The sequence below is a fragment of the Adiantum capillus-veneris genome, chromosome 26 (assembly GCF_014529385.1).
Source record: "Adiantum capillus-veneris isolate H3 chromosome 26, ASM1452938v2, whole genome shotgun sequence".
Classification (NCBI taxonomy): Eukaryota; Viridiplantae; Streptophyta; class Polypodiopsida; order Polypodiales; family Pteridaceae; genus Adiantum; species Adiantum capillus-veneris.
Window position 1 is genome coordinate 106,873,558 of NC_140956.1, and position 21,535 is coordinate 106,895,092.

The following is a 21,535-nucleotide window of genomic DNA, read 5'->3' on the forward strand; positions in this document are numbered from 1 at the left end:
GGCAAGAATTTTGTAAGCTGAGTTGAGAATGGTGATGGGACGCCACTGTCGAATCTCATCCAAGGAGCCACCCTCCTTAGGAATGAGGTAAATCAGGCCCTCACTCATGCTATCCGGCATCACTCCTGTGTGCAGAATGTACTGAAAGGCACTACAAAGATCTGGGCCAAGCAGGTCCCAGTACTCCAAGAAGAAGCTGGGAGTCAGCCCATCCTCACCTGGACAGCTACCACGAGGGAGGGCCCTAAGAGCCGTGTGCAGCTCCTCAAGCTGAAGAGGTAACTCAAGCCTCTGCCGCATCTCCTCAGTCACAAGACAAGGCATCTGTGCCCAAACCCGCTCCCTGCATGCATCCTGCCTCTCTGACTCTGGCTCAGCCGACAGTAGCTCACGGTAAAAGTCAGTAGCAACTGCACGCATATCCTCTGGCTCGCAAACAACTGACCCATCGGGTCTCCTCAACTGATTGACCTTGGCATGCGAGTGCCGAGGTCCCACTGTCTCAAAAAAAACACCTGTCACTCTGTCACCCACCTGAGTCCACTGAGATGCATGCCGGTGGAAGGCAAACTCATGGCGCCTCTCCTCTGTGCAAGCAAGCTCCTGTCGAGCCTGCTGAAGCTGCTCCTCCAACCATGGACTGTCTGGATGCTGCTCCTGCATCCTCTGTAGTGAAGCAATGCCTCGTCTGAGACGCTGCTCCTCCTCTCTCGCTGCAGCCCGTCGAGCCAAAGACTCCTGGAGAAAGAAGTGGCTGAGCTGAGCTAGGCCTGAGGCCACTCTGTCTGCAGGTGGAGCCTGGCTGTCCATGCCCTCTGTCCATAGAGCCTCGACCCTCTCTCTGAGTGCTGAGTCCAACAAGACCCGCTCTGGGATGCGAAGCATCGTGCTCCCACTCCTCTGCCTGTCTACCACTGTGAGGATCACTGGTGCATGGTCCGAGAAGGATGTCCCTGCCAGGATGCCCACTGATCCCCCCAAGTCACTGAAGTGGTCACTAGTGTAGAAGCGATCTATGCGCGATAGATTCACTCCTCCCACTCGGCGGTCCGATCTAGAGAAGGCAAGACTCTCTGGAGGCCTCACAAAGCCAGAATGCAGCCATGTATCCGAGACCCTCAACGTCATACAAAACCTCTCCCAAGCTGCTAACTCGACTCCATGCACAGTAGCATGGCTGCCTCCGATTCTGTCAGAAGGGTCCTCCAACATGTTGAAGTCCCCTCCTACACACCACTGGTCAACCTGTGGCAAAGACTCAACAATCTGTGACCAAAACTCTGCACGAGCACTCGCCACATTGGGCGCATAGATGTTCAGGAAACCCACAAGGCTACCCTGAACCTGCATAGTAATCCACTGAGCCCTGCCTGGTACAATAATCCCTCTGCCCACAATGGCCTACTGTAATGAGTCCCACCCTGGATGCCTCCAGGTCCAAAAGCAGCTGACCAAAAGGTATCATAGCGTCCACGCAAAATCTGACCACATCGCCGAATGCGGCTCTCAGACAAATGGTGCTCCTGAAGCATAATGAGATCAATCTCTCCTCCCACAAGGCATCGCTGAAGCTCCTGACGCAATCGGCCCCGCTGTCGCTGAAACTGGGGCCCACCGAGTCCCTGCACGTTCCACGAGACGATCCTCATGGGGAGCGAGAGAGAACAGATGCTGCCGCAGCAGCAAGACGAGCTATCTTCGAAGCAGGCTTGGATGGGGAGTAATCCGCATCCGAGCGTCCTCTAGATAGGCGAGACTGCAGTGAGTGCCTGGTCCAAGCCCAAGTAGAGCGAGCCGTGCGCAAAGCAACCTCCTCTGTCCAGGAGTCCTCATGAATGAATACATAGCAAGGCAAACACTGCGTATCAGCAAAAAAGTACACCACAATGTGTCTACATCCTGCTGAATCTGGGGAGTCACCGCAAACTTGGCCAGTGGCCACAAAGTCTGCAGCAGATCTGTAACGCCAAGTTTTCCCATGTGGTGAGAGAACTCGAGAACCTGTGTATGCAACCATCCCACCACTGAGTCGAGGGACCACTTTGTCTCAGTCCTGCCACAGAGGGGGAAGGAGAAACCAACTGCTGAGTCCAAGGCCTCTGTCCCCCTAGCGGCGAGGAACAGAGCGTGGACTCTGAAGCAGGCTGCCTCGTGGTCTGCTGCGGAATCGCCAAGAAAACGAGTAAACCCGTAATCGAAGAAATCCCAGCGGCGTCGGAGGTCAAAGCTCGTCAAACCACGAGGGATAGTTGCAAGAGGAGATGTCTGAGTCTGCAATGGGGGCCGCATGAAGGGCTGACCCTCTCTCGCTAGGCGACTCGTGGCGAAGGCGCTGCCAAGAGATCTCCTGGCCGCCGGCAAGGGTCCAGTCTCCAGAGCCGACTGTGGTACTGAAGCAGGAGGAGGGGGAGAAGGGGCTGGGGGGGGGGGCGGGGGAGAGGAGAAGCGGGGTGGGGCGGCAGAGACATGGGGGGGGCGAGGTGGGGAGTGAGCGGTAGCAGAGGGCGGGGGAGGGCATGCGGAGGAGGAGGGGAGATCGGAAGGCGGAGCGGCTGGCGAGGGTGAAGCGGAGGTGGAGGCTGGCGTAGGGGGCTCCTCCTGCTCAAGAGGACCAAAGCGGTTCCCCGTGGGAACCCACTGCTGCTGAGTAGGCACCTGGGGGCCACTCTGAGTGCCAGGCTGTCGCTGTGGCCCCTGGCGTCGACGGCCACGGGCCTGCTGCCACCCCTCCTCCGCTGGAGCCCCAGGCTCGGAGGGTGGCGTTGGATCTGTGCTCTGCGTCGCTGGCTGTGGCTGCGGCCCAGCCTTGGCAGGCTGGGGCTGAGGCTGCGGTGCGGGTCGTGGTCTCCTCCGTGGACAGGCCTTCGCTGGGTGGCCCATCTGTCTGCAAATGAAACACTGGTTCGGGAGACCCGAGTACTCCACACTCTGTCTAAACCAACCCCCACTCACCCGAGGCAGAAGGATGACCTTCGGGAGCGTGTGGGTATCTCTGACCAAAATTCGAACTGAAGGGATGCCAGCCGCCTTGGCGGCTACTGATGCTGCCGTACGAGGTGTCTCCAGGACAGTTCCGATGGCGGAGCCAATCCTGGAGAGAAGTGGAAGGTACTCCCTCCGTAAACCCGGAAAGCAAACTGATATGGGGATGTCCGCCTCCTCTACTAGCACATCCGAAGACGGGTCAAAACCATGTCGCCACTGTTGAAAGTGGGCGCGTGCTGCTCGGATGGCCGATGGACTCATAGCTATGACCTTGGAGGCCATCTCGGAAGTCTCGAACTCAATCTGGTAGTACCCCCGTCCGAGAATCTGGATATCCAAGATCTTGCCCACCTCCGCGAGGAGGCGGGCCTGGAGAAGATCTCGCAGCTCTCCTCTGCTGGGACGAGTGCCGAGAACCTTGCAGATGACAGAAGTCGCCTGCAAGCGTTCTACCTCTGTGGCAAGGCTCGCTTGCTCTGCCGGCGTAAGAGCAAGTCGAATGGTGGGCTCAGCGGGGTCGGGCGAGGGGGCTTCAGGCGAGTCCCTCTGAGGTGGAGCTGGAGCCTCCATCTGTGTCTACTGCTGAGTCGAAGAAGCGGGCGATGAAGAAAATCTGCGAACGAGTACGCCAAGCACTTGTCTGAAGAGAAAGCGTTGCCGAGCCAGGTGCAGAAGACCTTCGGGAGCAAAGAGGACGGGGGGGGTGGGGTGGGGATGGCAACGCGAGAGGAGGGCAGCGGGCAGCCTGTGGGGCAGCGCGAAAACAGGGGGGGGCAGCGGGCGGGCAGCAACGCGCAGGGGCAGCGGGTGGGGGGGAGGGGGGGGGGGGGGGGGGGAGAGGTTAGCGCGCAGGGGCAGCGAGTGGGGGGAGGGGGGGGGGAGAGGGCAGCGATGGCGCAGCAAGGGGGGGGCGAGCAGTAGTAGCGAGCACCCGTAGCTGGATACAGATTTGTTCCGGGTCACAATATACTCTACGTCAGCAGTTTGTTACATCTCCCCTTCTTGAAAGAGAGTAATCGTCCGCGATTACAGCATATCTGCAAAACAACTCAAGTTAGCTCAAAAATTTCCGAGGGACATCCGAGGGACAATCAGTTTGCTCTTTTTATTAAGGAGTTAGCTTCTCCTTTCTGCTCTTTTGATCAAGGAGTTAGCTGCTCCTATCGGCTGTTTTGATCAACGAGTTAGTGTCTCCTTTCGTCCAGATCGAAACTCTTGATATTCCGGCGTAGTAAAATTAGCCATCACACCCAGACCGTATATTGATCTTCCTCGGGTGTCTTGATGTACTAAAATTACATACCAAGGCAATCTCATCCAATTAGGAATATTCACTGTTTGGCACATCACAATGCAACACAAATGCTCACATATGCATGTTACAAGACATAGAAACATAAAGCCGCCGATGAACACTCCTCCAGCATAACCTAACAAGGTCCGGGCCGGGAGATATTCAACGACTCCCTCATCACTCCTCCCGCATAACCTAAAAAGGTCCGGGCCGGGAGATATAAAGGTCTTTTACAACCAAACGCCCCCCAGACCGCAGCCTGCGTCGTTTGGAGGTGCTGAGAGTAACCACTGCTCAGACTTCTTAATACTCCTCCCGCATAACCATCCAGGTCCGGGCCAGGAGTCACAACAACAATTATTTTACAAGCATACAACCAAACGCTCCCCAGGCATCGGCCTGCGTCGTTCGGAGGTTTAAACAATACCAAAACAGTATTTACCACTTCTCCACCCGGGAGTAAAATCACCAATCATTGAAACCAGTATCAAACCAGAGTCAAACAATTCAAATCGGCACCAAAACAGGTTCAAAACAGATACCATCCATTTCAAACAAATTCCAAACAGGATCACCAAACAAGCTCAAACAGAACTCAAACTTAAAAAGCAATCTCGACATCAATCGAGCTCGAAAAGTCGACCGACTTTCCATCCTGGAACCTGCACCAAAAATTAGGGTTAGGTTCATTCCGTAAGGTCATAGCCGAGCACAGCATGGTCCATCAGCTCTTGGACAAACAGTGTTTCTTTGGCAGTGATGGTAGTCCCATGATAGCAATCGCACCGAATCTCCAAGGTCATCTGCTCGTGAAGAGACATCTACTGGGAGATGTCGAGAAACTTCAAGTTATAATCTGCTAGGGTTTCCATGGCAAGCATTTCAAGATACCCCACTTTGCTAGAAGTTGCACTCCGAAGGAAGATGTCAGAAACCATATAACTTCGGGCAAATATTTTCTTGAAAGCTTGCCAAGTACTTGGAGTATGCTGCTTGGTAGCTGTAGACATCAACATCTGCATGACACTGCTTCTGAGAAAAAAAACAGTGACTTGAAACAAATCTGGATCCTTCTCTTGCAAGTGATCTTAATTGGCTTATGCCCTGTAAGACACTGCGGTGAAGACGGGAGCGCGCCCGATGCGCGATGAAGTAAGGGTGGGAGTGGCTAATAAGTCCGAGTTGGAGGGCGCAGATATCCTCGAATAAAGCTCTATCTGCTCTTTAATCCGGGTTGGAGGGCGCAGATATCCTCGAATAAAGCTCTGTCTGCTCTTTTGTAGGACCGGTATGCTTTCAGAAAAGCACACGCCTGATGCTCTGATACCACTGTCACAAGGCGGGCACCACGTGCCAATAGAAAAGAACAGACTGAACAACTTTAAGCACTTCAAATAACAACTGAACTGAAATGGAGAGAGAGAGAGAGAGAGAGAGAGACGACACGCGACACGGAGTGGCGGAATTCCACCCCAGAGAGTATTGGCCCCAAACCTTGGCGCCCCTTTCGGTATTTCTTTATATTGCATCAACACAGTACAAGCCGGTACTCCAGACACTGCACCTTCGTACTGAAGCATGCCAGAGAATGAGCCCTAGCCTCATATTTAAAGGCCCTTGGCCTGAAAAGCAGTTTACATGAAAAGCTTTCAAACTCAAAAGCTTCTGGTCCAAAAAGCAGTTTACATGAAAAACTTTCAAACTCAAAAGCTTCTGGTCCAAAAAGCAATGCCAAAAGCTGCCAGCGCAATTTACGGAAATCCGTACAGCCTGCCACGTCATCATGTCAGTGCAATTTTCGGAATTTGTTTGCTGCCTTAGGGTTAGGGTTAGGGTTTTTGGCAGAAATTAGGGTTGCAGGTTTTAGGGTTAGGGTTTCTAGAATTAGGGTTTCAGCAGTTAGGGTTTTCAGAATTAGGGTTTCTGGCAGAAATTAGGGTTTGCAAGTTTTAGGGTTAGGGTTTCCAGAATTAGGGTTTAGCAATTAGGGTTTCTGGCAGAAATTAGGGTTAGGGTTTTCTGCACTCGGGCAACCACGTCATCACTCTGTGACACTTCCTCTGTTGCTTGTTCTTCTTAGGGTTTAGGCCCCTCGGCCGGTAGCTCCGTTCTTTAGTAGGTCGACACGTCAGCAATTTGTTACATGGGGCAATTTTGCTAAGTTTGTATAAATAAAAACCTAGCGCTAGCACTTTCTGGCAGAAGAGGCAACAGGAGCACCTTGCTCAACAGGCAACTTCTCAGCAAGACCAACACCCGCAGTAGCCCTAGCGTTTTCAGCCATCTGAGGACCTAGCGTTTTTGCATCAGATCAGCCTTGGCGTTTTGTGCACAGATCAGCTCCGGCGTCATCACGACACAGCAGATCAGCCTAGCATTTTGCATTTGCAGAACCACCGGCGACAGCAAGACCAATTTCAGCCCTAGCGTTTTTGGGACAGCAGAGCACCTAGCATTTTGTAGTTCCTCCGCGACGGAATCAGCAAAAGCATCAGCATTTTCAGTTTTCAGCCCTTAGACACCGCAGATCAAGTCCCGAACCTCGTAGATCTCACGTTCCCGCAGCAGTTCCTCGCCGCACGATGGGATCCATCAAAGTTTACAGTTTCAGCCCGGAAAACGCAGATTGCGTTTTCAGCGCGTCGTCGTCACATCGTCGCCATCGACATCGTCATCGACATAGAGTCAGATTTCAGCAGATAGAAGATTTGCAGATTTCAACCATTAGCATTTGCAGATTTCAGCCCGTCTCGTTGTCGCCCTCATCGTCGTCGACATCGTCGGCAAGTCGAAGCATTGTAGAGATTTGTGCAATCATAAGTAGACCACTCTCGCCATAGAGAGTGGGGCCTTCGGAGGAGGGTTTTACGTCTGGTGTCGTATTCACTTCTCTATCTCTTGGTCTCATACACTTTCACGCACAGTGTCCATTCACTTTGTTTGTGTTCATTGCACTCTATCATTAAGAACGGAAGGCTCTCCCTTCCATAAGAACAAAAGGAACCTTGAGCACACTTCGGAGCACTCATCTTGAGCAAAGTTCCATTCACTTCCGTTGCACCTTACATCACTCCACAGGAGTGGTGCAGTGAGAGGTGTGTTGGGAGCTCGTTTGTGGCCTGACACTCTGGTTCATCTGGCGGGCCCGCTGGTTGCCCCGTGCCACGAGCAGAGACTGTTCAAGTTTTTTAGCTGGAGCTGATCCATACTCTCAGGAGAGAGTTCGAGAGACTTCAATAAGCTCCGACCCCATGCGGGAGCGTAGAGAGGCGTTCCTTTGACTATGGCGCCCTAGGCCTTTCTTCACCATGGTCCAGGGTGTGCTCAGATGGCACTACCGTCCACCTATGTGGCTCTTCCCTCCTCCCATATCCTGATTTAGCCCTCATTGTTCACATGTTTTTTCATTGGGAGAGTCTCCCCTTATGTTTGTTGTAGCCCTCTCTAGTAGAGGTGGTTGTAACCCTATGGGCAGTTTCATTAACTAATAGAAGGATCTTTTTCTCGGGAAAAAAAAGACAGCAATATGGCTATGTGTGTGGCGTACCCAATGAATTTTGGGATCATTGTGCTCGTGCCCCTTAGCGTGCCCTTTCATTGGGATGTACCCTTCATTGGTGCCCCTTCGTGTATCAAGGTATTGAACCAGCAGGCAGCCACCAACCCCCCAAGGGTCACAGCCATCTACCCCTTCATATACTGGGCGCAGCATTTCACTCTCCAAGCGGCAGCCTACGTCGAAGCCTCACAGTGCTTGACCGTGTACGTGGCAGCTTCTGCCTTGTGCACCCCTTCCCAAGTGCGATGCCGTTTTGCTCGCACCTCGTCCCCAAGCGTCATGCCCCTTGGCGAACCCTTTGACAGCACGCTGAAACGCTGGGCTGCCTTTCGTTATTAAAAAAAAAAACAGCACAAACTCCAGCAGTGCATGGTATTTTTCTACGCTATCAGCCAGCAGCATGTAAGTTTTATACCCTTCGCTGGACACCTCCTGGCGCAGACTGAATCGCTGTTGGCAGCCTATCGTGAGTTTTTCTTAAGCTACCAGACAACCAGCGTATTTTTAAAAAAAAACTCCCAGCCAAAGGATTATTTAACCCATCGAATGGACAGCCCAAATAACTATTGAGTGTGAATACACTAGGCACCTCCTCATTTTAACCCAAAAAAAAAAAAAGAAAGGCCAACAATACGTAACAATGCAAATTCTCCAACGCTGCAAATTTCTTCTCGCCTCTCTCACACAGAGCCAGCGCTGGCACTTTTGGTCCCCTATCGCTCCTTTCCCGCGTGCGGTACACTCCCTTGCAATGGCTGACGCGAACCAGTGGACAACTTTTCCTTGCATCTCGTTCATAGACAAGGTCCCCGACGGGATTCCCCAAACCCATACAGCAGGAATACAGGTTGTATGTGACACATCGTCATGCCACAATTTCAATTATTCCCTCAAAACAGTCGGCATGGCCGAATCACAAGATGGCAAGAACTCTATTCCACCTAAGGACCCGATAGCAGTTCTCAAAGAGAAGTTGGGAGCACTTTCGACAAGTCTTGCATCAATTCACACTCGCTTGGAGCAAATGCAAACACAAACCTCTTCCCGGAGTCATATTACTACTACTCGGACTATAAATGCTGCTTCTCCACTCCGCCATCTGCTTTTGAAGCTTCAATGGTCAGCCAGGAAGAACCACTCAAACAAAAGCCTTCAAAACTCAAATTCTCACCCCCAAAGCATGGTTTCTAAGAGACAACTAGACACAAAGTACCTTCATGCGAGCAACAAAAGTCTCAGCATGAATATTCTTGGAAATGCTACACTTCTAAGCAACCAACTTCTTATTGGAATCGTCAATGCTGCTTCTCCACTCCGCCATCTGCTTTTGAAGCTTCAATGGTCAACCAGGAAGAACCACTCAAAGAAAAGCCTTCAAAACTCAAATTTTCTCACCCAAAGCATGCTTTCTAAGAGACAACTAGACACAAAGTACCTTCATGCGAGCAGCAAAAGTCTCAGCATGAATATTCTTGGAAATGCTACAGTTCTAAGCAACCAACTTCTTATTGGAATCGTCAACACCAAAAGCAACAACATGAAGCTTCCAAAGGATAATCAACGATATCAAGATGGGCTTACTTAGTGGCACATATATCCGACCCTAGTCGAGTATTCGGTCATGAATACTGCAACGCTGGACAAGTTCCCCCTCGCAAGCTATGCCCTACATTTAAGTCTTCCTTGTCATATGGTGGTAAAGGTGAAGATTTATTATCCTTTCATTGTGCAAGAGGATCCTTCAAGGGTCTAAGAGGCAACAACTCCCTCGACCTCCCCCTTCTCAATTGGAAGCCTTAATACCCGCTGAGAAAACTGAAGATTCAAACGATTCTGGTTCTTGTGCGACAACCAACAAGCACATAACCCCTTCTTTGGCCGTGATCCAGGCAAAAAAACTCGCCTCATCACCGCCCTTGCAGAATAAAGTCTTTTTCTCTAAACAAATACCGTGAATGATAATTATCAAACTTGAAGACACCAGTCCTTATGTTCAACGGTATAAAGGATAAATCAGATGCAGACTCTTGCCGTACAACTTTAGTTGTTGCAATTGAATCTTTGGACAGAACTTGTTCCACAAGTAAACACTACTTTGTCTCGGTTTACGACATCCCTTCAGAAGGATTTTACTGTTCCAAACAAACCAATGGAATACCTTGCATATTTTCAACCAATGGTCATCACTCAACAGAAAACTCTAGTCAGTTTACCAATAATTTCACTCGAACCAATAAAGATTCAATCTTTTCTTGGACAAAGCCCGAAGTTACAAATGACTTTGACAAAGGCACTAATCAAGTTGCAGATGTGATACTGATACTTTTGACAAAGATGAGACAAGTTACAGATATGATCAGTTTTCAATTTGGCAAGATCGCTATGGTCAATAACAGTGCCATGACATGGGACTTAACAGTTAAAGCTTTGGATGCAAAAGCATTACAACAATACAATTCCTTCTCCCGGAGTTTCTACAACTACCCTGGGTTTTATTTTAAATGGGAGGGAATGTCACGATTGTGACATATTCTTTGTCTTGTATTACCTTCTTCACTTGATTCTTTGCAGATACGAAGACGCACCAAATCGAGGCCCCCAATTTTTGGAAGGATGCATCTCTTCGCTCAAGAATCGCACCTATTCGGCGATTAGCCATGCCTCTTCAACAAATGGTTGCACCTTTTACGCCGAAGGGTCACGACTCTACAGCAGAGGGACACGATATTGGCCTAGAGTCATGTCTTTTGACTTATGGTCATGTCTCTTCATCATGTCGCTTCAATTTCTATAAACGCCCTCGTAAAACATTTCAATCAATGAATGAATGAATCAAACACAGAGTCTTCTGAGTCTTATCTCTGAGTCAAGTTCAAGTTTCTTAAGTCTTAATCATGAGTTTAAGTACTTAATTAAGGATTTGTCACAAAGTGATGACGTGGCAGACAGCAAAAATCCTAATTTCTGCCAGAAACCCTAAAATTCCTGCAAACCCTAATTTCTGCCAAAAACCCTAATTTCCGGAAATCGCGGAGGCGGAATTTTTTTTATTATTTTTTTTTTTTTTTAAAACAAATCTCAGCTTTTCGCTTTGATTTGGGAGAAAGAAAGAGAAAAAGAGAACTTGCTTTTTACTGACTCTCATTGAGAGAGAGAGAGAGAGAATCTGCTTTTGCTTTCAAGCTTTTGGGGCTCTGCTTTTGGGCATCCCTTGTATCTTTAAATAAGTGGTGAGGGCTTCACTTCTCAGAGCATCTGGACGCAGAGTCTGAGAGTGAAACCCTAACCGCTCTCTTGTACTTTGATGATTGATTAATACAAAAAGAAATACCGAAAGGGGCGCCAGTCTTTGGGGCCAATATCTCTAGGCACGGAACTCCGCCGGGCCAGTGCAAATCTATTGTGATCTGTGAATTGTTTTGACGTGGTTATTTGGTGCTGTCGCGGTTGATTCTTGACTTGGAGTGTCCAAGTCTGTTACAGTGGTATCAGAGGACGGCCAATTTCTCTTCTACGGGAAATCCGATCCCCGAAAATTTTTTTCCGCAGCACCTATGGCTTCAGGCAATGATCAGTCGACTCCCTCTGCATCTGGAGATGCGGCCTGGGATCACAACGAAGATTCAGACAGAGAGTATGGCCCGCCTCGGCCTACTCAGGCGGAGCAAAGAGAGATGGAGCGTCCTCAATTGATTGGCGATGCAACAAAGATGATGCTCAATTTTGCCAAGGATCCGAAGATGGCACAATATATGAACCGGACCTCTTTGGAAGAGGTATAGATGGAGTGGCAAAGAACCACAACACCACTCCTGAAACCCGCTCTCAAGAAACCTTTTTGCCTCCAAGGAATATACGGAGAAGGAACTGGAGAACGTGGTTGATGCACGGATTGCTCAGCTTTTCGACGTGCAAAAGAAAGGCAAAAAGCACGGCAAAAAGCAGAAGAAAGGCACTGACTTCCCGGGATATTTGGGTCGTCGGTCGACATTTGACAAGGCAAAGAAACAGAAGAAGCGTGTTCGATTTGAAGGAGTACCCAGTTCTTCTTCTTCTTCTTCTGACAGTTCTTCTAGCTCCTCGGATTAGAGCGAAGAAGACAGAAAAAGCAAAAAGCGAAGCATGACACAAAGCTTTGGAAAGGGCAAGAAAAAGGCAAAGAAGGCTACATCTCGCCCAGAGACTGACAGTTCTACCGAGGACTCCTCTACAGACAGCTCAGATTCCGATGACGGAAAGTTTTATGCGAACAAGAAGAATTTTTACAAAGCCAACCAATATGACTTTCTCGAAGATAAAAGCAAGAAAGTCCGAGAGTTTAAGGAAGGTGGCCACTCGATCAAGTTTGATACTTTTTCAGGATACTCAGATGCTTCGAAGGCTTTGTCTTTTATACGGCAGTTTGACATCGCTTTCGCGGGAGGACGCTCTTCAGAGCCTCCAAGATTCGGAGAGCTACCTCTTACCTTAAGGGGAATGCTCGTACTTGGTGGTCCACGCTTCTTTTAACAAGAGTGCGTCAGTTAAATGGCTGAAATTTAAGAAGCTTTTTATTTCTTCTTGGTTGACGCAAGAATATGAACGAGATGTACGAGCTGCTTGGAACCATCTTCGGATGACCAAGAAAGATACAATCAATTCTTATTGTGAAAGATTCTGGAGCTCTTTTCTACCAACCTCTTCATTCAAGAAGATCTCGTTCAGAGAACAGATTGAGCGGTTTACCTTGGGTCTACCTACAGAGATCCGAGATCACTGCTTGGAACAGAAGTCAACTTCTATTCAGGAGTTGATGAGTCATGCGAAGCGGGGCTTTGCCATTCACTCTGGCAGTCTGACCTACCCCACAGATGAGGCCATGACACAATGAGCCGAGCAGACTTCTGGGAATGAAAGTAGAAAGAAAAAGAGCAAACGAGAGAAAAAGGATGCACGACCCAAGCCTACTCTTGAGGAGAGCTCGCTTCATCAGAGAGGGGAAGTGCTTTGGATGCGGGGAACATGGACATATCTCCTCGAAGTGACCAAAAAAGGCACAGAAAGAACAGAATGATAAAGACGACGACAGGCCTGAGAGTTCGAGAGCAGCTGAGGAATGTGGTAGAAAAGGCAGATAGAAAAGCAGAACTGGTACCACATGGCGTGGGACCTGCACCGAATCTAATGAATGAAAGTACAAACTTTGCCGCTTTTGGGGCAAAGTGAAGGATCAGGAAGCTCTTTTGAAGGAGCCAAGGCCAACTTCTTTTCACTTGGAATTGGCGGCTCGATTTGGAAATTACGCCCAACAGACTGACGCCATAGGCGGAGGTAGTTCGACTGGCACTCGGATGGGATGTTGCCATTACACCGAGCATTGGCAAACTTTGTTTGCAATGACAGGGGTGTTCAGAGCACGCGAGTGACGTTCTACTCGGGATCCCTTGGTACCACAAGAACTACGCCGTGGTTGACTACCGGGCCAAGAAAGCGACTTTGATAAATGAAGGGCTTAGAGATTGTACTTGATGAACTTCAGTTTCTTACTCATTCTTTTGGAAGAGAACTGAACGATGGATAAAGGTTGAATATGTTTTGACCTGATCAAAAGAACGCCAAGATTTTTCTCCACACTCATGCCGATTGCTTTTCAGAGGGCCTGAAGATCAAACCATTGATCTGATACCTGGAAGCACGCCACCGAATCGGCCACCTTATCGTGTGAGCCGAGTACAGAATGAAAAGATTATGAGCCCGGTGAAAGACCTCTTGGAAAAGGGTCTTGTCCAGCCTAGTACTTCACCGTATTGCTCTCCAGTGTTGTTGGTTTTGAAGAAAGACGGATCTTGGAGAATGTGCATCGATTATAGCACTCTCAACGAAATCACCATCAAGAACAAATTTCCGATTCCTAGGATTGATGATATACTTGACAGGTTACAGGGATCCTCGTGCTTTAGCAGGATTGACTTGAAGAGTGGATATCATCAGATCAGGATAGCGCCAGGAGATGTCTACAAGACAGCTTTTCGGACAACTTTTGGGTTATTTGAGTTTTTGGTGATGCCTTTTTGCTTAACCAATGCCCCTACGACATTTAACCGGATGATGGACAGGATTTTTCGAGAGTACAGGCTATTTGTTTGACGACATCATTGTTTTCTCCAAGAATGAGGCAGAACACACAGATCATCAAGTCTTTCAGGCATTACGATATCACACGTTAGTGATTAATGCAAAGAAAAGTGATTTTTTTCCTACCAGAGATTCACTTTTTGGGACACATTGTGTCAACACAGCAGGAGTGCAAATGGACCCGGCCAAGATAGAGACTATCCGTGATTGGCCCGATTTGAGGATGTCCATGAAGTTAGAAGCTTCTTGGGACTGTGTTCGTACTACAGGCGGTTCATACGACAGTTTGCAGAGGTTGCTTCCCCTTTGCATACCTTGACACAGAAAGGAGTACCTTTTTCGTGGGGACCCACAGAGGTGACTGCCTTTCGGACATTGAAAGAGAAATTGACTACGGGACCTATTTTGACTTTGCCGGACTTGCAGAAGTCATTTGAAGTATATTGTGATGCTTGTGGTCGTAGTCTAGGTGCGGTCTTGATGCAAGAAGGCCATGTCATAGCTTACGAGAGCCGTTTGTTCTCTAGGCCGGAGATGACAGCACAGATCTATGGGAAAGAGCTTTTGGCGGTTATCCACGCTCTTACTCAGTGGCGGCATTACCTACTCGGAGCGGATTTTACTGTCTTTACAGACCATCAGAGTTTGCGCTACTTCTTGTCACAGAAGCAGCTTTTGGAAAAGCAGATGCGGTGGGCGAACATCTTGTCACAGTTCCACTTCCAGATTGTCCATGTGCAGGGAAAGAAGAATGTGGTGGCAGATACTTTGTCTTGGAAACCGTTGGTTCTGGCTATTTCCGCGATACATCATAGGAGCTTCGAGGATATGGTCGATCGGTATGCCACGGATACAGATTTTGCAGATATTTTCACACGGATACGGGATGGGGAGACAGTAGCTGGATACTCCCTTAGGGAAGGCTACTTGATGAAACAGACTATGTTGTGCGTTACACAGCCGTTGGGGGATAAGGTTATGACTGAATGCCACTGTCCACCTTTTACGGGTCACCGCGGCATTGCTACCACCATGAAGGGGGTAGAGAGATACTTCTTTGGGCCGAGACTCAAAAACGATGTGGAAGAGTTTGTGCGCAGTTGCTTGGTATGCCAGAAGGTCAAGTTTGACAGGCATAAGGCACAGGGATTGTTACAACCTTTACCCGTACCCACCCACCCCTGGGAAAGTATTGCAATGGATTTCATTTTTTATCTCCCGAGAACACAGAAAGATCACGATGATTTTCCGATTACATGGCACGTCTAAGACGATTGTCTCCGACAGAGACCCCAGATTTATGAGTTTGTTTTGGAAGGCAATTTGGGAGAACATTGGCACGCAGTTGCAGTTCTCGTCATCGTTCCACTTGCAGACTGACGGGCAATTTGAGATTGCCAATTCAGTGATTTTAGATTTATTGAAGTCTTGTATCTTGGATCACAAGACTCAATGGGAAAAGAACTTACCTTTGGTGGAATTTGCCTATAATAACACGATACACTCTTCGACAGGGAAGACGCCATGTGAGATTGTTGAAAGTGCTGCGAAGGTTCCATCCTTCCTGAGCACGAAAGATTAGATATTTGAAGCGGATAAATATTCGCGAGATTTGGATACAGCTTTTGCCAAGGTTCGCGAGACTTTGCAGGAGTCTCAAGAACGACAGAAAAAGGCAGCGGATCGCCATCGTCGCGACTTGAAATTGGAGGATGATTGGGTGCTCTTTACTTTTGAGAAGGCACGCCTAAGAAAGAAAAAGGGAAAGGAGAGGCTTTTTCCAAAGCTTAGTATGTGATCCTACGGACCTGTCCATATCACTGACAAGATAAATGATGTCTCCTTCTGATTGAAACTGGCAGATACTTGGAGGATTCATAATGCATTGCATGTGAGTCTCTTGAACCCTGTTAAGGGTGATGTGCCTGATGATGGGGAGCCTGATGAGCAACCCGAAGTGGAAGAAAACGAGGAGATCCTTGTTCGTGAACAGATTTTGGCACATAACGATACGAAGAAAGGTAAAGTCCGAAGGCGGTTCTTGGTTTAGTTCAAGAACTTTCCTGCATTTGATGCGAAGTGGATGGAGGAGGAGGACCTAGCAGATACTCCTCGGATTGTGAAACTTTACCTCGATGTTTTGGTTTAGCATAGTCTACTCCAAACGGAACCCAGAAACTCAGCTTGGCCGAAGATCTGGTGCAGTGGGATGCACAAGAGGGGAGTTACTCCGCTCCTTTGTCAACAGATGCCTCAATTTTGATACTAAAGTCACTGATGTCTCTTTGAGCTTCAGGGATACTGAGAGCTGACAGTATTCTGCTGGATGACTTTATGAAATGGAATTCCTGATTATGATACTGATTTGTTCTTGACTTCTTGTGAGTGCAGGAACTGATAGACGAAATGACTGCAGCATTTTGGTCTAATTGATCTCGAATAGACATGGTTGCAATAGGGGTTAGTCAATCGGACATCGATGAGGTCCCGATTGGACCTAGATGTGATTGCTAGCTACATTGCCGATAAATCATGGTCTAAGATCCGAATGAATGTTGAATGTCATGTGATGTCCTGTGATGTCTGGTGAGGTCCTGTGATGTCATGTGATGTGACTGTCGATTTTGTACATGTGCTAGATGTGTGTTCCTAGTACGTAGGTACTAACAGTCAGTGTCTGCTAAGACGGTTTGTGGCTTTTGTCGGTTTTGCAGGCGTAATCGCGGTCGATTACAATGCTTTCAAGAGGGGGGTATGTCACAAAGTGATGACGTGGCGGACAGCAGAAACCCTAATTTCTGCCAGAAACCCTAAAATTCCTGCAAACCCTAATTTCTGCCAGAAACCCTAATTTCCGGAAATCGCGGAGGCAGAATATTTATAAATTAAAAAAAACGCAAATCTCAGCTTTTCGCTTTGATTTGGGAGAAAGAAAGAGAAAAAGAGAACTTGCTTTTTACTGACTCTCATTGAGAGAGAGAGAGAATCTGCTTTTGCTTTCAAGCTTTTGGGGCTCTGCTTTTGGGCATCCCTTGTATCTTTAAATAAGTGGTGAGGGCTTCACTTCTCAGAGCATCTGGACGCAGAGTCTGAGAGTGAAACCCTAACCGCTCTCTTGTACTTTGATGATTGATTAATACAAAAAGAAATACCGAAAGGGGCGCCAGTCTTTGGGGCCAATATCTCTAGGCACGGAACTCCGCCGGGCCAGTGCAAATCTATTGTGATCTGTGAATTGTTTTGAAGTGGTTATTTGGTGCTGTCGCGGTTGATTCTTGACTTGGAGTGTCCAAGTCTGTTACAGGATTAGTAACTAGAATCCTTACAAGGTCTTACAGGGTCGAAATGGTTCCCTGTCGGAACCCAATGCCACTGAGCTGCAAGAGGTCGTCCACCAGGGGAGGCAGTGTGGCAAGCCCGTCACTGACGACGGCGGCCAGACACCTGCTGCCAGCCGTCAGTTGTCTAATCGCTGGCCTCGGTCGAGGTACCAGCATGTGTCTTGGGTACCTGGCTACCGGGCATGCTCAGCCTTTGGAGGTTGCGCATGCGCTTAAGTCGAGATCTCCTGTGAGGAGAGGCCTTTGCTAAGTGGCCCATCTCCCTGTAAATGAAGCATTGGTTCGAGAGTCCCGAATACTCAACCCTCTGGTGTAACCAACCCCCACTCACCCTAGGTAGAAGGACCACCTTCAGGAGAGTATGGGTGTCACAAACCAGAACGCGTACTGAAGGCACACCGAACCTTGGCTGCAACCGAAGCTACCGTGCACGAGGTCTTCAAGACTGTCCCGATCTTGGAACCAATCCTGGAAAGAAGCGGTAAGCACTCCCTCCGCAAGCCAGGGAAGCAAATCGAAATAGGCAAGTCTGCCTCCTCGACAAGAACATCCGCTGCAAGATCAAAACCATGGCGCCACTGTCGGAAATGAGCTCTAACCGCTTGGATGGCCAATGGGCTCATCGAGATGACCTTGGCCGCCATCTCGAGAGTCTCAAACTCTATTTGATAGTATCCTCGCCCGAGAAGCTCGATGTCAATAATCTTCCCTACCTCTGCTAAAAGGCGGGCCTGCAGAAGGTCACGTACCTCTGCAATTGGACGACTGCCGATGATCTTGCAGATAATCGAGGTGGCCTAAAGGCACGCCACCTCCACCTCTAAGCTCGAGGGCTCTGTCGGCAAAAGAGCAAGTCGGATAGTGGGTTCCACGGGGTCGAGCGAGGGGAGTTCCGTCAAGTCCCTCTGAGGCGAAGCAAACCTGCCATCTGTGTCTGCTACTGAGAAGGCGAGCGAAAGTGAATCAAAGGAGGCGAGGGTCGAAGGGGGGGGGGAATGCGACGAGCAACGGGCTGGGGGCAACGGGCAGGTGTTGGGCAGGGGGGCAGCACGCTGAGGTTGGGGGTCGGACGGGGGGTTACGCGCAGGGCTCAACGTGCTGGGGCAGGCAAGATGGCAACACGCAAGAGGTGGGGGTGGAAGAAGCTGCACGAGGGCGAGAGAGTTCAGCGATGGCAAGGGGCGGTGCGGGTACCAGCAGCGAGCTCAAGCGGTTCATACCACAACTCCCTTTGCACCTCCTTGCATAAGGATCCTTCATGGTCTTTTGCTCCATCTTTTTGTCTATTGAACTCTTCAATCTTTGCACTTCTTAGATGATGTTATTTGTGATGCGCTTAGTATGTTATGAGGTGTCTCATTACAATTTACATCCGCAACCACTAACGCGCACAAGCGACATGTTGAAACATGCCTAAACATGATTCTCATTGTGCAACTAGATGTTAGAAGCTTGGCTTATAGTTGTTTACTAAATTATAGGCTGTTTTGAGGCTGATTTCAGCGTTTTTTAGTGGACCGTTCCGGCGTTCCCGTTCCGGTCTCCCCCTTCCCATTCTGATACTGTTCCGGAGCCCCCCATTCTGTTCCCCGTTCCCGTACCAAGTAACTTTGCTAAATACACTTGCCCCAAAGTCTGGGGCCCCTTTCAATACTTCCTTTTGTATTGATAAGAATAGAGTACAACTGTCAAGGAAGGCACATACTTAAAAGGTACAAGTGAAAAATAGGGAAGCCCAAAAGTTGGCACTCCAAAAAGTCCAAAAATAGGTGTCTCCCAAAAGCCCTGTAATTTTGCATGGCCATGTGGCAGCCAAAAATCGCAGTGTAATTTGTGGAAGTGCAACATCAGCACCGTATGGGCAAACACGTCATTACTTTTGCTACATTTTCATACATATAGCCAAGCTAATAGGGAGACTATGGATGGGATTCAGATATTGTGTATGACAAGGCTAACCTCAATTTAAAGTTCTACAAAACAAGGAGTCTAGACAAGAAAGGTTGAATAATGTCTCTCAGTGAACAAAACAATAATATTGTAAATCAAATTTTAAATATCTTCCTTTCAAACTAGAAAATAAATCATAATCAACTATAGATGACCAAAGAGAGCTTCACAAGCATACCACGCTTGGAGAAGATATTTGTTCGCCACTTATAGTATCGGTATCCATCTCCGAAGCATGACGCAAGGACAAGAGATAGAGTCCAAAGGTAAGGTCACCAAGGCTCCATTGTTGCATGCCAGTCATTGTGCTTTTGTGCAAATTAAGAGCAATATCGACAAGAGATCGAGTCATAGCAGGCTTTGCTGTTTTTTCAGATTCACCTATGCAATAAAGTAGGTATGCAAATTGTTTACAAAAGATGGGAATCAGAAAAAAGCCAACTTAATGCATCTAACTCCTTATGAACTACTTTTTTTAACATTAAGAAAATAACTGCCATTGCAAGTGAGACATCCAAAAAGAAAAATAAGCTTTCAAGGGGAAAGCCAACCAACAAACCAAGACAAAGCTAAGCTACTTAAAACAAAGCATGGCATTTGCAATTTTTAAATAAGGTAGCCCTGATAGTAATCAAATCTCTCAAATTGAAACCTTGTCTAGATCTTGTATTGTTATGGCATATTCTAAGTCTTTGTATATGCTTATTCATCAGACTTCTAAGTCTGGCAATTTAAACAAAGCTGCCCACTAAGTTTCGAAAACGGGAAGTGCAGAGAGTTGACACAACTCATTCCTGCCTGCTCTTATTTTGCACTTTCAACTTCTTTCTCTCGTTGATGACAGTACGTATCTCACTAACAACCCATTCTCTCATAAGAATATTCTCTTAAACTAAAAAGCCCTAAAAGGTAGCCTGCTTGAACATAGTGAAACTCTAAGAAACCCTTGAAATTGCCAAGACCAAAAAAACTTGACAATTTCTATGTGGAGGCTGAAAGATAGAAGCAAATACCAACAAAGCAGCAGTCAAAGTTGCATGCCTGGGGGCAAAGCTCGCTTATACAAGCTCAATGCAGACTCCAGGATGTTGTTGAGCCATGCAAGCTGAGAGTTCCACCTTCCCACCTTCTCATCATCCTCATCACTCTCTGCAACTTGCCCTTTACTAGGCTTTTTTTTGCCATTGCCGCAACCTTTATGTATCTTCTCTTTCTCATCTCCATCACTTTCATCCGAATTAGATGTATCAGGAAATCCCCTTGCAAAACTTTTCTTCAAGAAAACCGAAGAGAATCCTTGGAGGGAAGCGACTGGAGGGACCTTTTTTAATGTAAAGTCTGAGCCTGTATAATGAAAAAAGACTTGAACAAAAGAACGCAAGAAACATAGAAATGATCCATCCCTAATGAAGATTAGTGCCCATGCAAGATGAAGCTGTGCCTTCTTAGAACCATCAGTTACCGTCTCCTACGACAGAAATGTCCTTCCAACTCAGATGCACGCCTCTGTGTGTGTTTACAAAAAAAAAGTGCGTGTGTGTGCGCGTGCGCGCGTGAAACCCTTGTGTGCAGGGTTCCCAGTTCGTAGCACAGACGCGCACCGTGTGGATGAAGAAGCTTCGAAGCTGCTCTCCTCATCGAGCAACTCTCTCTGGAGTCTGAGCCGACGTGAGTACACTTTGCTTGCGTTTTACAACTCGCGCTAATTTTGGCAAACTGAAATGTTCAGGGCCATGATGAAAATTTACCTTAAATGTTTATTTCACTTCCTGATATATCTTGACTTTTCTTGCATTTTATTGTTTTAGAATGTTAAAGTGAAACTTCACGTACGTAATTCTAACTAGAGGGCTTCGTTAGCCTGCATGACAGCAAGTGAATAACAAACTGGTGGAACGGTACAAGCCTTCAAGGTGATTGCAATTAGAGAGAGAGCTTCCCATTGAATTGAGAGCAAGCATTGAACAAGAGTATACATTAGTAAGCAAGAACATAGAAGTGAAAGCAGAGAGAGAGAGAGAGAGAGAGAGCAACGAACAATGCAAGCATTTGAAACAACCATGTACCTGGTGCTGGATTGTGTTGCTATGGGTTTTCGAGCTAGAAAGAGGCAAGAGATAGCTGATTTTCCCAATGTCCCTTGCAAAGAATAAGTACGAAGCGTTAGAAAAATAATAGCACAATGTTGAAGGTTCTGAGAGTAATCTCATTATTTGTATGTATTCTTTCATTCTTATTTTATAGTGAAAAAAGAAAACATGCTAGTGTCCTTGCACGGGGGAGTTTGCACAG

General features: G+C 47.9%; 1 protein-coding gene across 2 annotated transcripts in view; it reads right to left on the reverse strand.

The window, feature by feature from the left end:
- Nucleotides 1-20,952, reverse strand: part of LOC147423956 (uncharacterized) — a 44,216-nt gene extending 23,264 nt beyond the window's left edge. For both annotated transcript variants that reach the window (XM_086502177.1, XM_086502178.1), the window contains exons 1-3: nucleotides 20,845-20,952; nucleotides 20,285-20,587; nucleotides 19,422-19,624 (exon numbers count right to left, since the gene is read on the reverse strand). In XM_086502177.1, coding sequence (XP_086358303.1) covers nucleotides 19,422-19,624; nucleotides 20,285-20,587; nucleotides 20,845-20,881 — 543 coding nt within the window. In that variant the 5' untranslated portion in view covers nucleotides 20,882-20,952. The remainder of the gene's footprint in view (nucleotides 1-19,421; nucleotides 19,625-20,284; nucleotides 20,588-20,844) is intronic.
- Between the last annotated feature and the right edge of the window lie 583 nt (nucleotides 20,953-21,535).